This window comes from Oncorhynchus clarkii, chromosome 6 (assembly GCF_045791955.1).
Source record: "Oncorhynchus clarkii lewisi isolate Uvic-CL-2024 chromosome 6, UVic_Ocla_1.0, whole genome shotgun sequence".
Taxonomy (NCBI): Eukaryota; Metazoa; Chordata; class Actinopteri; order Salmoniformes; family Salmonidae; genus Oncorhynchus; species Oncorhynchus clarkii.
Genome location: NC_092152.1, coordinates 88,611,750 through 88,627,559, shown reverse-complemented (window position 1 = coordinate 88,627,559; position 15,810 = coordinate 88,611,750). Strand labels below are relative to the sequence as shown.

At 44.7% G+C, this 15,810-nt stretch overlaps 2 protein-coding genes across 2 annotated transcripts in view; one reads left to right on the top strand and one right to left on the bottom strand.

The window, feature by feature from the left end:
• The first annotated feature begins 5,915 nt into the window (after positions 1-5,915).
• Positions 5,916-9,682, top strand: LOC139412279 (immunoglobulin superfamily containing leucine-rich repeat protein-like). Its single transcript, XM_071159121.1, has 2 exons — positions 5,916-6,033; positions 6,878-9,682. The coding sequence occupies exon 2, from the start codon at positions 6,887-6,889 to the stop codon at positions 9,122-9,124; it is 2,238 nt and encodes a 745-aa protein (XP_071015222.1). The 5' UTR covers positions 5,916-6,033; positions 6,878-6,886; the 3' UTR covers positions 9,125-9,682.
• A 761-nt stretch (positions 9,683-10,443) lies between these two features.
• LOC139412278 (receptor for retinol uptake stra6-like) overlaps positions 10,444-15,810 on the bottom strand; it is a 29,362-nt gene continuing 23,995 nt past the window's right edge. Inside the window, exons 11-18 of the mRNA XM_071159120.1 lie at positions 15,115-15,190; positions 14,702-14,835; positions 14,377-14,494; positions 13,728-13,829; positions 12,921-13,084; positions 12,150-12,284; positions 11,799-11,935; positions 10,444-11,625 (exon numbers count right to left, since the gene is read on the bottom strand). Of these exons, the coding sequence (XP_071015221.1) occupies positions 11,452-11,625; positions 11,799-11,935; positions 12,150-12,284; positions 12,921-13,084; positions 13,728-13,829; positions 14,377-14,494; positions 14,702-14,835; positions 15,115-15,190 (1,040 nt within the window). The 3' untranslated portion in view covers positions 10,444-11,451. The remainder of the gene's footprint in view (positions 11,626-11,798; positions 11,936-12,149; positions 12,285-12,920; positions 13,085-13,727; positions 13,830-14,376; positions 14,495-14,701; positions 14,836-15,114; positions 15,191-15,810) is intronic.

The following is a 15,810-nucleotide window of genomic DNA, read 5'->3' as shown; positions in this document are numbered from 1 at the left end:
TATACTGCAGCACTATATTGTTCTATAGCTCCTGTGTTAGCAGTTAGCATTATACTGCAGCACTATATTATTCTATAGCTCCTGTGTTAGCAGTTAGCATTATACTGCAGCACTATATTGTTCTATAGCTCCTGTGTTAGCAGTTAGCATTATACTGCAGCACTATATTGTTCTATAGCTCCTGTGTTAGCAGTTAGCATTATACTGCAGCACTATATTATTCTATAGCTCCTGTGTTAGCAGTTAGCATTATACTGCAGCACTATATTGTTCTATAGCTCCTGTGTTAGCAGTTAGCATTATACTGCAGCACTATATTATTCTATAGCTCCTGTGTTAGCAGTTAGCATTATACTGCAGCACTATATTATTCTATAGCTCCTGTGTTAGCAGTTAGCATTATACTGCAGCACTATATTATTCTATAGCTCCTGTGTTAGCAGTTAGCATTATACTGCACGGCTATATTATTCTATAGCTCCTGTGTTAGCAGTTAGCATTATACTGCAGCACTATATTATTCTATAGCTCCTGTGTTAGCAGTTAGCATTATACTGCAGCACTATATTATTCTATAGCTCCTGTGTTAGCAGTTAGCATTATACTGCAGCACTATATCATTATATAGCTCCTGTGTTAGCAGTTAGCATTATACTGCAGCACTATATCATTCTATAGCTCCTGTGTTAGCAGTAAGCTGCTGTTTATCCATCCAGTTTGGTAGGAAAAGATTTGAAAGGTATTTTAGGAAAATCGTTTCCACACGTAAAGGCGGTTATTTTCCTGCCTCTAGCCGGCCAGAGTGAAACGTTGTTTCGGTGCACAGAATCATCGTAACACTCACGAGTTAGAGATTCTGTTTCATGCTGTTAATGCTTGCCTTTATTCATACTTCCCACATTGGGTCAGAGCTAGTATTCTAGCTTGAGTTAACCTAATAAAAAATCCAAACCTTTCCAGTTAAATGACAGGTTTAATTTTGCCCACTAAGCACTGGCGTACCCCAACAACAAAGTGGTGTGGGCGTACCCCAACAACAGAATAGTGTGGGCGTACCCCAACAATAAAATGGTGAGGGCGTACCCCAACAACAGAATGGTGAGGGTGAACCCCAACAACAGAATGGTGAGGGTGAACCCCAACAACAGAATGGTGTGGGCGAACCCCAACAACAGAATGGTGAGGGTGAACCCCAACAACAGAATGGTGAGGGTGAACCCCAACAACAGAATGGTGTGGGCGTACCCCAACAACAACAGAATGGTGTGGGCGTACCCCAACAACAGAATGGTGTGGGCGTACCCCAACAACAGAATGGTGTGGGCGTACCCCAACAACAGAATGGTGTGGGCGTACCCCAACAACAGAATGGTGTGGGCGTACCCCAACAACAGAATGGTGAGGGTGTACCCCAACAACAGAATGGTGAGGGTGAACCCCAACAACAGAATGGTGTGGGCGAACCCCAACAACAGAATGGTGTGGGCGTACCCCAACAACAGAATGGTGTGGGCGTACCCCAACAACAGAATGGTGTGGGCATACCCCAACAACAGAATGGTGTGGGCGAACCCCAACAACAGAATGGTGTGGGCATACCCCAACAACAGAATGGTGTGGGCGAACCCCAACAACAGAATGGTGTGGGCGAACCCCAACAACAGAATGGTGAGGGCGAACCCCAACAACAGAATGGTGTGGGCGTACCCCAACAACAGAATGGTGTGGGCATACCCCAACAACAGAATGGTGAGGGAGAACCCCAACAACAGAATGGTGAGGGTGTACCCCAACAACAGAATGGTGTGGGCGAACCCCAACAACAGAATGGTGTGGGTGAACCCCAACAACAGAATGGTGTGGGCGTACCCCAACAACAGAATGGTGTGGGCGTACCCCAACAACAGAATGGTGAGGGTGTACCCCAACAACAGAATGGTGTGGGCATACCCCGGGTTTGAGATCTCAGGTGGGATTTTTGAAATGGGTTTTTCCTTCCAATTTATGCTTTGGCCACAGGACGAGTCATCAGCATTATGAGTTAACAGAATATTAACTTTTAAAAGTGAGATTTTCACTGGACAGTTACTCTAACTGAATTGTGAAAACGAATTAAGAATATGTTAATGTCATTACTGAAACGGTGACAATTGAAAACCATGGCAACATGAAAATAAATGTAGAAAACGGTCCCTTTTTTAGTCTGTCTCTGCATCATTCTGCCTGCTCAACCCTTAAACCTGACACTTCTCCATCTTGTCTGTCTCTGCATCATTCTGCCTGCTCAACCCTTAAACCTGACACTTCTCCATCTTGTCTGTCTCTGCATCATTCTGCCTGCTCAACCCTTAAACCTGACACTTCTCCATCTTGTCTGTCTCTGCATTTTTCTGTCTGCTCAACCCTTAAACCTGACACTTCTCCATCTTGTCTGTCTCTGCATCATTCTGCCTACTCAACCCTTAAACCTGACACTTCTCCATCTTGTCTGTCTCTGCATCATTCTGCCTGCTCAACCCTTAAACCTGACACTTCTCCATCTTGTCTGTCTCTGCATCATTCTGCCTGCTCAACCCTTAAACCTGACACTTCTCCATCTTGTCTGTCTCTGCATCATTCTGCCTGCTCAAGCAAGCCTTAAACCTGACACTTCTCCATCTTGTCTGTCTCTGCATCATTCTGCCTGCTCAACCCTTAAACCTGACACTTCTCCATCTTGTCTGTCTCTGCATCATTCTGCCTGCTCAACCCTTAAACCTGACACTTCTCCATCTTGTGACACTTTGCATAGCGTCGGCAGGGTCTGGGCCACTGAGTGAGCAGTTGTAGAGCAGGGGACAGTTGTGGAGAAGGGGACAGTTGTGGAGCAGGGGACAGTTTTGGAGCAGGGGGCAGTTGTGGAGCAGGGGACAGTTGTGGAGCAGGGGGCAGTTGTGGAGCAGGGGACAGTTGTGGAGCAGGGGACAGTTGTGGAGCAGGGACAGTTGTGGAGCAGGGGACAGTTGTAGAGCAGGGGACAGTTGTAGAGCAGGGGACAGTTGTGGAGCAGGGGACAGTTGTGGAGCAGGGGACAGTTGTAGAGCAGGGGACAGTTGTAGAGCAGGGGACAGTTGTAGAGCAGGGGACAGTTGTAGAGCAGGGGACAGTTGTGGAGCAGGGGACAGTTGTGGAGCAGGGGACAGTTGTGGAGCAGGGGACAGTTGTGGAGCAGGGGGCAGTTGTGGAACAGGGGACAGTTGTGGAGCAGGGGACAGTTTTGGAGCAGGGGACAGTTGTGGAGCAGGGGGCAGTTGTGGAACAGGGGACAGTTGTGGAGCAGGGGACAGTTGTGGAGCAGGGGGCAGTTGTGGAACAGGGGACAGTTGTGGAGCAGGGGACAGTTGTGGAGCAGGGGACAGTTGTGGAGCAGGGGACAGTTGTGGAGCAGGGGGCAGTTGTGGAGCAGGGGACAGTTGTGGAGCAGGGGACAGTTGTGGAGCAGGGACAGTTGTGGAGCAGGGGACAGTTGTAGAGCAGGGGACAGTTGTGGAGCAGGGGACAGTTGTGGAGCAGGGGACAGTTGTAGAGCAGGGGACAGTTTTGGAGCAGGGGACAGTTGTAGAGCAGGGGACAGTTGTGGAGCAGGGGACAGTTGTGGAGCAGGGGACAGTTGTTGAGCAGGGGACAGTTGTGGAGGAGGGACAGTTGTGGAGCAGGGGACAGTTGTGGAGCAGGGGACAGTTGTGGAGGAGGGGACAGTTGTGGAGGAGGGGACAGTTGTGGAGCAGGGGACAGTTGTGGAGCAGGGGACAGTTGTCTCAGGACGTGTGGGAGAGCTGCTAGCTAGCCGGCTGCCTCAGGACATCGTGTGGGAGAGCTGCTAGCTAGCCGGCTGCCTCGGGACACTGTGTGGGAGAGCTGCTAGCTAGCCGGCTGCCTCAGGACATCGTGTGGGAGAGCTGCTAGCTCGCCGCCTGCCTCAGGACATCGTGTGGGAGAGCTGTTAGCTAGCTGGCTGCCTCAGGACACTGTGTGGGAGAGCTGCTAGCTAGCCGGCTGCCTCGGGACACTGTGTGGGAGAGCTGCTAGCTAGCCGGCTGCCTCAGGACATCGTGTGGGAGAGCTGCTAGCTAGCCGGCTGCCTCAGGACATCGTGTGGGAGAGCTGCTAGCTCGCCGCCTGCCTCAGGACACTGTGTTGGAGCAATTGCTAGCTAGCAGGTATTGAAGAACTTTCTGTTCAAGGGGACTTTGTTGTTTGTTTTTAGTAAATATGGGGGGTTTATTTATTTTTGTGTGAAATATTTGCTTTTGCTAACCAAAAGCGTGTGAAATGTAATATTGCGTGTGTTCCAGGCAGCTGCCCACAGGAAGTGATTCTGTCCAGAGGCATGGTGGATCCTTGTTGCAATAGACCTTATAGCTGAAATGTTTGATGAGAGCACATGGCAAATGGACTTTGTTGTACGACCAGAGATACCGCATACAATGAGGAGATGCTTGTGCCCTAACAACGGGATTCGTTGTCCACAGAGCGGACGGGCGGGCTGTCAGTCTCCCGCCTATTTCTTTCTTTGGATTGGTGGAAACATCTTGTTATTTGAATACTTTTTTAAGTAGCCAATCCGATAAGGGGTGTTGACATCAACCCCGCCTATATTCAGTGGAGAGTGAGCTGCTATGTTAGCCTCATGAATACGCCCAGACCATCTTGAATTTCAACAGGGACAACTCCAATGTAAAGTGTTTTTTCCTCACAAAGTTGCCGGGATTTCACGCGCATCACACTTATATCAGCACACTCCTAACAGCCTAAGCATTACCAAACTGCTATTCGATCAAATAAGCCTCATGTGTCAAAATGGAAATTCATTTGTATCTTTACTAAATTCGACAGTCTCTCGTTTGCCACCATACAAAACTCTTCACTTGCTTAATCATTGATGATTTACACAGATTTTTGGACGGAGTAAAACCTCTTGCTTTCACCTCTTCCTCTCTGGTATGAAGTTTGAGAAAATAACATGTCGACGTTGAAAGGGATGAGTCTTGTCCTTGAGGCAGAACTGAGCGATTTCTGATAGATGGGCCAGCTACAAAGTCTGCTAGATGGGCCAGCTACAAAGTCTGCTAGATGGGCCAGCTGCAAAGTCAAAATTGGCTATATTGTAAAACATTTAATTAATTTAAGGTTATAGTTAGGCATTCGGGTTAGCAGTGTGGTTAAGGTTAGGGTTACGTTTAAGGTTAGGGTTACGTTATGACTTTGTGGCTGTGCCAGCTAGTGACCACTTTGCAGAGCTGCCTCCAGAACAACATTCATGACAATAAACGCTAACCTGCGTGAAAATATGGACACCTGCCTGTTGGCCTGCTTCGCTTCCTGCGCCACTTTGTTCCTTTGGTTTGTATGTTTGTTTGAGTTTTTTTAGTTGCATGGTTTTTAAGTTAAAAGTAAAGAAGCAATTGGTATACAGACATAAAGCGTTTTAACTGAATTGTGAAGAGGAATTGACAATGTGTTAACTTGATGACTGAAACGGTAACGATTGAAAACCATGCCTTATTAAAATAATTGTTAAAAAAAACAGTCATTTTTGTTGTCTGCCTCTGCGTCACTCTGCCTGCTCAATCCAGACCCTAGAACCGGGCACTTTTCCATCTTGTCACATCTCGGCCTATATACCATTATTAACAGTCCATCAATAATTGGATGGATGGGTCTCCTACACTGTTGTCATGGAAGATAACAGAAGCCATGGAAAAGGGAGGGCGCATCACTTTAATTTTTGCAACGTCTACTTTCCAGAGGCGGGAGTGTGCTGTGACTCTCTGCCAAATCCAATCGCAACGCACAGACATATCAGCATCCGACCACGGAAGGACCCACATATGTTTCAGCAATCATGTAAGAGCAATGCCATACGTGCACACCTTTAAAAACTTGCTCCCAACTCATCATGTAGCCAGCTTTACGAGGTTCAAATAAGAGACCACTCCTATCAATAGTAATAATATCCGTCGCTTCCATTGCGCTGAGGAAAACATCACACTGGTAAGATGTGTTATGTTGCTTTTGATGGCGAGGATGAATGTGTTTATTTTTGCTTAGAAATTGGAATTTGTAGAATGTAGCATTGGCCTTTTAATTGCGTTTTGACCTCTAAGGACACCTGAGTCATCGTGAAATATAACTAACGTTTACTTCCTAAACGTTTTACATTTAGTTGTGGGTTTTTTTTTGCAGTGAAATGTGGCCTTGATTGATGCATGACCATAGCATTCTACTCCAGCTGCACGCATGTACTGATTCCGCGGTTAACAACATAAATAAGCGGTGCCGGTGCCGGTGCTATCCGTCTCAGCACCAAGGACAGGGCTCGGGCACAGTCGCTGTGGCGTAGTTTAAAAACAAACTGCATGCGCTCCAAAAAGGTGGCAACCTTTTTCACAAGCCGCTCTGGTTTAGTTGAACTGATCAGCTGGGTTGAAATTTCAAATTTAATAAAACAATCTTTCTATATTTGTATAACAGTACATTATTATCAATGGATATTGAAACTAATAATTCTGGTTAAAATCAATCAATATTTTTGTTCTAATTTAAGCGGAATTCCTAAGGCATAGCAGGCTATCAGACAGATATAAACTATTACAGTTAATATTTAAATCCTGTAAGTGGATTTCAAAGTCAGGGGTTGGCAGTTGCAATATTTATTAGCATATATTCATCAATATTCATATTTTCATTGCTGCATTTACACTCAAGAGAATGTTGAGGTATCTTTTTATCCAGGGACTGTTTATGAATGGTGACTGAGAGTGTGCAATGTGAATTGTAAACAGCTTTTACAACTTAAACAGATATCTAGTAACAACAGTGACATTTGCTTTTGCAGGAAGAGAACATGTCTCGTTCCTTCGTGTTCTTCCTCTCCTTATGGAGCTCTGTTATTGAAGTCGGACGCGGTTGTCCTGAACTATGTGACTGCTCCGACAAATACGGACGCCACTTCGCTGAATGCTCCTACAAAGACTTGGTTGACATCCCTGAAAGGCTGCCCCCCAACGTGACCACTCTGAGTCTCACCGCCAACAAAATATCTCTGGTGGAGTCGGGCAGCTTCGACAATGTGACCCAAGTCACGTCCTTATGGATGGCCCATAACGAGATAGTCACCATCGAACCGGGCACCCTGGCTCCCCTGGTCCAGCTGAGGAACTTTGACGTCAGTCACAACAAGATGGTGGATTTCCCTTGGGAGGATCTCCGTCACCTCACAGCCCTGCAGCTGCTGAAGATGGACCACAATGAGATGGTCAGTCTGCCTAAAGACTCCTTCTCTAACCTCAAGGACCTGAGGTCTCTCCGCCTCAACAACAACCGGTTCACCACTATAGCGCAGGGGACTTTCGACAGCCTGATCTCCCTGTCTCATCTACAGCTCTATAATAACCCATTCACATGCCACTGCAGGATGGACTGGCTGAGGGACTGGATTCTAAACGCCACCATATCAGTTCCGGAACAGAACTTGATTGTCTGTGAAACTCCAGAGCAGTTGAGAGGAGCGGTGATCGTGAAACTGTCTGAGTCAAAGTGCATGGCCCCTAATGTCAGCATAACGGCTGAGCCTAACGTTGAGAATACGACACTCTATGAAGGCACAGTGTTGATCCTGAACTGTGAAATCAAAGGGAACCCAAAGCCAGAGGTTATCTGGAAAATCCACACAAACCGTCAAAGTGTAGAGTACCCTCTGTCCACCAAAGATAAAGAATCAACAGAATCCAATGAATCTAACGAGGATTCTAGAACGACAGACAATCCATTTGAAATGTTCCGTAACGGCACTCTAGTCATACCGCGCCTTAGTAAAAAGAACAATGGCAACTACAGCTGTACCGCCACCAATGAGTTTGGTAAAGATGACGATTCACTATCAATAGTAGTGGTAGTACCAAAACCACCACCACCGCAACCTGTTGGAAAAGTGATTGGGCCACCAGTTACTATTAATGGGGAGAAAATCCCCTCAGTACTTCAACCTGTTGGAAAAGTGATTGGGCCACCAGTTACTATTAATGGGGAGAAAATCCCCTCAGTACTTCAACCTGTGATCAAAACCTCCATTAATAACCCTTTTAAACCATTCAATATTCCCCATTTGGAGGGAAAGTACAATATCTTCCCAACCCTTCCTCCCATTGAAGTTGACACTGAGCGTACGGCGCAAGTGCCCAAATATCCATCCCGTGCAACTAGCAAATGTACCTTGACCAGTGAGACACAGTACATCTCCAACCAGGCCTTCAATTTAAGCCTGGAAGATGTCAGGCAGTATACCTTTGACTTTGGAGTCATAGCCTTAGGGGTGTCAGAGACCGAGGCTAAAGTTAGACTCAATCCTCTCCTCCTTCCTAAAGACGACACAGACATCCGTCTCAGCCCCACAGAAGGGTTCCATTCCATCCACAAAGAGCCTCCCAACCAATCAGAGGTAACCAGGAGAGCCCGGGCGGACTCAGGGCTGTATCTGTGTGTCACCTCAGACCACAGACACTCAGCCATCCAGTGGTCCAGGATGGAAGATGGCATCAACACCTATCTGTTCCAGGACCTGCGCCCCGGCGCCAACTACTCCCTCTGTCTCACCTACAGAGGAGATGACTGTGAGGTACAGGTCCTCTTCACCACCAGGAAGAGAGTTCCTAACCTGTTGATCATTATAGTCGTCAGTATCTGTCTCCTTACAGTCTCCACCGTGCCCCTGCTGGGGGCCACCTGCTTCCACCTGGTCTACAAATATAGGAGCAAGACCTACAAGCTCATCATGAAGGCTAAAGACCACCAGCATCACATGGAGAGGAACCTAGTGGTCAACTTCAACCTGAGGAACTCGTACGCCGAGTCACAGACGCAGATCACAGCCAGCGAGACGGGGGAGGGAGAGGACGGGGAGTCGGAGAGTGGGGGGGAGAGAGAGGAGGACGTGGAGGGGAGTGGGGTGACCGAGTCGTTCACTCTGTCTCAGTACAGAGGGAATCTGGATGAGTGTGAGATGGGGTCAGAGTTCAGCGATAGGTTACCACTCGGGGCAGAAGCTGTTAATATCTCTGGGCAGTACAAAGAGCCACACCACTGATCCTGTTGTTGTTGTTAGTGTTTGATAGATCGTCTTGACTAGACAGGTTCTAGTCATCTTCAGTCAGGATCACATGTAATGTAAGTCTCACAGTAACTGTTTATCGATCCACGAGAGAAGAACCTGTGACCTGTCATTTTTCAAAATGGCTGCCGTATCAATGACCTGGATACAGTGTAGACAAAGTCAAAGGTGCTTCCGCTTTTGAAAGGAAAAGTAAAGAAGGTAGTTTATGTACGCTGTGAAGATTATGTAAAAGAAAGAAAAAAACGTCCCTGTAAGTAAAATATTTAAGCCTATTCTAAAAATAGACCCCTCTGGTGGGCTCTTAACAGTGGCGTTTCCTGAGACTTGTGACAGTTATTCAGTGTAGTCTGTCACAGGCAAGAAGGCAAAAAGCTTTGTAACTGTATCTAAAATGTCTCTTCTTTAAAGTAACAGATGCACTTATGAATGTCTATGTTAATCTATTGTAGGCTATCAATGCTATTTTCTATCTAGAGTGAATGTCTATGTTCATCTATTGTAGGCTATCAATGCTATTTTCTATCTAGAGTGAATGTCTATGTTAATCTATTGTAGGCTATCAATGTTATTTTCTATCTAGAGTGAATGTCTATGTTAATCTATTGTAGGCTATCAATGCTATTTTCTATCTAGAGTGAATGTCTATGTTAATCTATTGTAGGCTATCAATGCTATTTTCTATCTAGAGTGAATGTCTATGTTAATCTATTGTAGGCTATCAATGCTATTTTCTATCTAGAGTGAATGTCCGCTTTACTGTTGCCAACAAACCCTTAAGCTGTGTGTCACAAGCTATTGTTCGAAGTCATTTTACAGTGACCTTTAACCCGGTATTGTGTCAATAATATACAGTACCAGACAAAAGTTTGGACACAAAAACCCTTGAATGAGTAGGTCTTTATTTGTATTTATTTTACTATTTTCTACATTGTAGAATAATAGTGAAGACATCAAAACTATGAAATAACACATATGGAATCATGTAGTAACCAAAAAAAAGTGTTAAACAATGTAAAATATATTTTAGATTCTTCTAAGTAGCCCCTCCCCCTTTGCCTTGAGGACAGCTTTGCACACTATGTTTTGTTTTTGAATCTAGAGTGAACGTCCACTTCACTGTTGCCAACAAAACCCTTATTAAGCTGTGTGTCACAAGCTATTGTTGTACGTCATTTTACAGTGACCTTTAACCCGGTAATGAGTCAATAACATACATGATCCACGTGTCTCTATCTCATATCCATTAAAACCCTCACTGTTGCTCAACTCTTACATTTTACAGTGACCTTTAACCCGGTAATGAGTCAATAACATACATGATCCACGTGTCTCTATCTCATATCCATTAAAACCCCCACTGTTGCTCAACTCTTACATTTTGACAGTAAGATAAGTGTTACATTTTGATAGCGTATGGTTAAATGTACGTGTTTCAGATGTGTACATTGCCTCAGTGTTCATCCTCTGCTATATGTGCCTGAAGTAATAAAGTATTGACAAGGAATGCTTGGTCGTTATTGATTTGCAGCTTCCGAACATGGCATGTTATTCGATCTATAGTGAGATGCCAAAAATAGGTGTTGTTGTACTACGAATGAACTGTCTGAATATTGGCTTCTGTAAAAATGGGTTTTCCGTACGCAGTCATCGTGGTTCTTGAAAACATGCTTACACGTTTGTTGTTCCCCTGTATTTACTTTAAAACTGTTTTATTCGTTTGAAAAGAAGTCTCTCTTTCAAAATACGAGTCTTAATCACATTCTCCCACCTGGGAGAAAAACTGTTGATTTTTTTTCACTCTGGATTGTGATGTCAGTTACATGAATTTACACAAAAAATAAATGTATCATTGTTCTTAAATATATTTTGAAAGCAAATATCTCAACCTCTGAAAACTTACCGAAACAACTGATGAAGGGCAGCACATTAAAGGAAGGGGTGGATATTGGATGCTAAAACAGGATGTGTTCTGTGCATCATAATCAAACACATACAACCGTTAAGATGTTGTACTATTTCACCATAACGACCTTTACCAAAACTAAATAATAGACCAGCAAATTTTAAAATCGACATTGCAGACAACAATATGACACAGAAAGCAACACACATAGAGATTCACTTCATGTGGAGCTGAACAAGCCAAGGCACTTGACTGCAACCCACAGAAATTACAGGCCTCTTACAGTCAACTGCTACCCTGAAGACCAAGCAGTTGGAACATTGGGTTCTATAGAGAGCAGCAGGGTGTCCGTACCCCATAAACCACATGACATCAGTCATGACCGTGTGTCATGGTCTCAGTTAGCAGCGGCGTCGGTGGCAGCGCCTGAGGGTGTGGCAGCGCCTGAGGGTGTGGCAGCGCCTGAGGGTGTGGCAGCGCCTGCCTCAGCAGCGGTGGGTTTGCTGCTGGCGTCTTTCTTGCTTCCTGCCGCGGCGCTACGGTTCGTTCCGTTCACGAAGCTGTCAGAGGGCTGGAGAAGAAAAAATATGTTTGTCTTGTAGAGTACAGGAAGTTGTCACACACACACACACACACACACACACACACACACACACACACACACACACACACACAGACACACACACACACACACACAACACAGATTGCTGGCCTGCTTTTCTACTCTCTATTTTGGCGACCGACCTGCAGCTGGTAGTGTTTTCTGGACCCCAGTAGAGACGGGTTGTTGACCAGCGTGTAGAGTAACTGCCAGCGTGCCCGCACCCTCCTGCTGTTAACCACCTTGTCTGGTCTCTTCTCCTGATTCACCAGCTGGATCCCTGAAAGGAGAATGAGGAGGAGGAGCAGGCTGTCAGGGCAGAGCAAGAGACTGACACTGGATGGATGGAATTATTTGGTGATATAAATTCCACATTGTGTAGCAGTAGTAGTAGGTTCAGTCAATGTCATGTCTGGGAAGTGTCTGCGAGGGACCGAAAAGGCCACACCCCTTTTGTGCAAATCCGTGTATGAGTGTGTTATGTCTATAACAACCTTCCTCAGCATCTCGCATCTTCTGCCCAGCACCTCCAGCCGAGGCAGCCTGCAGCGCCAGCCCACAGAAGGCCTTCATCACAGGGTGGGATTGGCTGACCTCTACCTTCAGGTAGTGGGTGTAGTAACAATAAGCTGTATGAAGGTCAGAGGTCAGGGATTCAGACATATCGAGAGCCATATTCATAAACCAATGTGTTAGGTTTAACCTGTTCACCTGTGTGTTTCATAGCATCAGGGACATATTTCAGAAATGTTTTTCAATTACGTGGGTTATTGTTAGATGATTGCTAATGAACGGTCACCAATACATGAGAATACTTTAATTAGGGTGATGGTCAGTCAGCGTCCCGGCTGGCAAACCGTGAGGCTGCTGGTTTTGTTTTGGTGGGCCATGACACCTTTCGTTTGTTTTTTGAAGTCTTGAGTTTGGGCATGCCTTTGGTATTTTTACATTTTTTTAACATATTTATGTATCGCCACCATCTGAACAAAATAATCTGCTTGGACTGGCCAACCAAGAGGTCAAGAGAGACAGAGCTGGCTGGCACTGGACCAAAGTAAGGTTGCTGTCTCCCTTAGGCACATGTCCAGCCAACACGGTTCCTCAAACCCTTTATTTCTCACAGAAACGCACACATTCATTCAGGTTACAGACGATGTAACTAGGACCCCTAGACAATATCCGTTCTGTAACAAATGTACCAGTGGCAGGCCTTTCAACAACAAAAAAAGTTCCTATAGAATTCCCTGAACTGTATGTTGACGTACCCGGGTCGTAGGATTCAGCAGCGCGGTTGAGGAGGCTGATGTCCATGCGCCCCAGGTGGATGATGTTATAGAGGGCAGTGATGACCATCCTCCAGATGGCTGCTATCAACCCCACCACGATATTGATCAGGAAGAGCAGGTAGGTAAGCAGGAACAGACTGCCTCTGGAACAACACAGCCAATAAAACATCTAGTTAGTTCTACTTTGAATGGATCAATGGTGCTAAGAAAGTACAGGGGGTCCGGGGGCATGTCCCCCTTGAAAAAAAAAACTAATTTGAATGTGTCATTTTTCGTGTTAACATGAAATTTACCAAAAAGAAAAGAAACCCCTCTTTCAACTCAAGAAGTGTGTAATCCAACATTTCCATAAAATCGGTCCGCGGGACCCCAAGGGGTGCACCTTTTGGTTTTTGCCCTAACACTACACAGCTGATTCAAATGATCAACGCTTGATTATTTGAATCAGCTGTGTTGTGCTGGGGCAAAAAAAACTGGAAACCGTGGTGAAATCTATGATGTCACTAGTTCTGAGAAAAAAAGTTAGAAATAAACAAATAAATAAAGTAAATCATTTATAGAGTTCTAGAATCTTAGTACCAACTGCGACCTGGCCAAGATAAAGCATAGCAGTGTGAACAGATTTATAGAGTTCTAGAATCTTAGTACCAACTGCGACCTGGCCAAGATAAAGCATAGCAGTGTGAACAGATTTATAGAGTTCTAGAATCTTAGTACCAACTGCGACCTGGCCAAGATAAAGCATAACAGTGTGAACAGATTTATAGAGTTCTAGAATCTTAGTACCTGTTGTTCAAGTCTCTTGTCCCAGCATCCTTTTTGATAAAAGCAAACCTGGCTGTGACGTGTTGTAGAGTAATAGTCAGTATCAACGTCACCCACACAGGCCTGGTGAGATCAGATACCACAACGGGAAAATAATCCACACAATATGAAAATAATCCACACAATATGAAAATAATCCACACAATATGAAAATAATCCACACAATATGAAAATAATCCACACAATATGAAAGTAATAGGCTTTTATCAACTGATGAGTATCTCAATCAGTTCAAAGTGTATTGTGGTGATGAGCTAGCTGGTCAAAATTGTTTCTGTAAGATGGTGCTTGAAAATCAGATAAAGGCTTCGTGGCGAGAGTATGATTCCATATAAGAGTATGATTCCATATAAGAGTATGATTCCATATAAAAGTATGATTCCATATGAGAGTATGATTCCATATGAGAGTATTTCCATATGAGAGTATGATTCCATATGAGAGTATGATTCCATATGAGAGTATGATTCCATATGAGAGTATGATTCCATATGAGAGTATGATTCCATATGAGAGTATGATTCCATATAAGAGTATGATTCCATATAAGAGTATGATTCCATATAAGCACACAGGAACAAATTTAGTTCCAATTTAAAGATGCACTCACCAGGCCTTGGCAGCGACCTGGAAGAGTATAAGGTTCTGGCCATACAAGATGGGGATGATGATGAGGAACACCAACCACACAAAACAGATGAAGAAGACCAAAGTCTGGAGGACCATTCCTGACAAAATAATATTAAATAGTAAGAGAGGAATTTAGAATAAGAATATAAAATGCATAAAATTCATTTTTAAAAGTAAGTTTTAAAAGGCATTGAGGTTGGTGGCACACAGAAATGACCAAGTATTCACTGAAGAACTATATGATAAAATGGTAAATGGATAATCCTTTAATTAGGAATTAAAACCACCGTGTCAGGTCAGCCTACCTAAAGAGATGACAGCAGCCTGATAGCCAATGAAACCCATCCAACACACCAGGCCTGTCTGAGACGGACGGATGCTCTTCTGGCAATTATACACGTTGTAAATATCTCCTCTGTACAAGCCCTGGAGGTTCCATCTGATGGTAGAAACATGAAGACGTAGAATTACTGAAAGGATTATGAAAGGAACACACTTGAAAATATCAGTTATTTGGTATTTTCCAAATGTTTCTTGAACGTACAAAAGAACACAATGTTTGCTGCACTGATATAGTTACTGTGTTAGTGTGTTACTGTGTTAGTGTGTTACTGTGTTAGTGTGATACTGTGTTACTGTGTTAGTGTGATACTGTGTTAGTGTGATACTGTGTTAGTGTGTTACTGTGTTAGTGTGTTGGCTGATCAAAGGTATTTACCTGTGAAGGATCATGGACCTCATGAGCATGATCAGGGTGAGCATACAGGCCAGGGTCAACCCACACAGGTAACACACTACAAAACATAACAAACAGGCCATGGTCAACCCACACAGGTAACACACTACACAACATAACGAACAGAACAGGATCAACCCACACAGGTAACACACTACACAACATAACGAACAGGCCAGGTTCAACCCACACAGGTAACACACTACACAACATAACGAACAGGCCAGGATCAACCCACACAGGTAACACACTACACAACATAATGTCAACCCACACAGGTAACACACTACACAACATAACGAACAGGCCAGGTTCAACCCACACAGGTAACACACTACACAACATAACGAACAGAACAGGATCAACCCACACAGGTAACACACTACACAACATAACGAACAGGCCAGGTTCAACCCACACAGGTAACACACTACACAACATAACGAACAGGCCAGGATCAACCCACACAGGTAACACACTACACAACATAACGTCAACCCACACAGGTAACACAATACACAACATAACGAACAGGCCAGGTTCAACCCACACAGGTAACACACTACACAACATAACAAACAGGCCAGGATCAACCCACACAGGTAACACACTACACAACATAACGAACAGGCCAGGTTCAACCCACACAGGTAACACACTACACAACATAACGTCAAC

Excerpts from the sequence above, each read along its gene's own strand:
- LOC139412279 (XM_071159121.1), top strand. The coding sequence starts at position 6,887 with ATGTCTCGTTCCTTCGTGTTCTTCCTCTCCTTATGGAGCTCTGTTATT.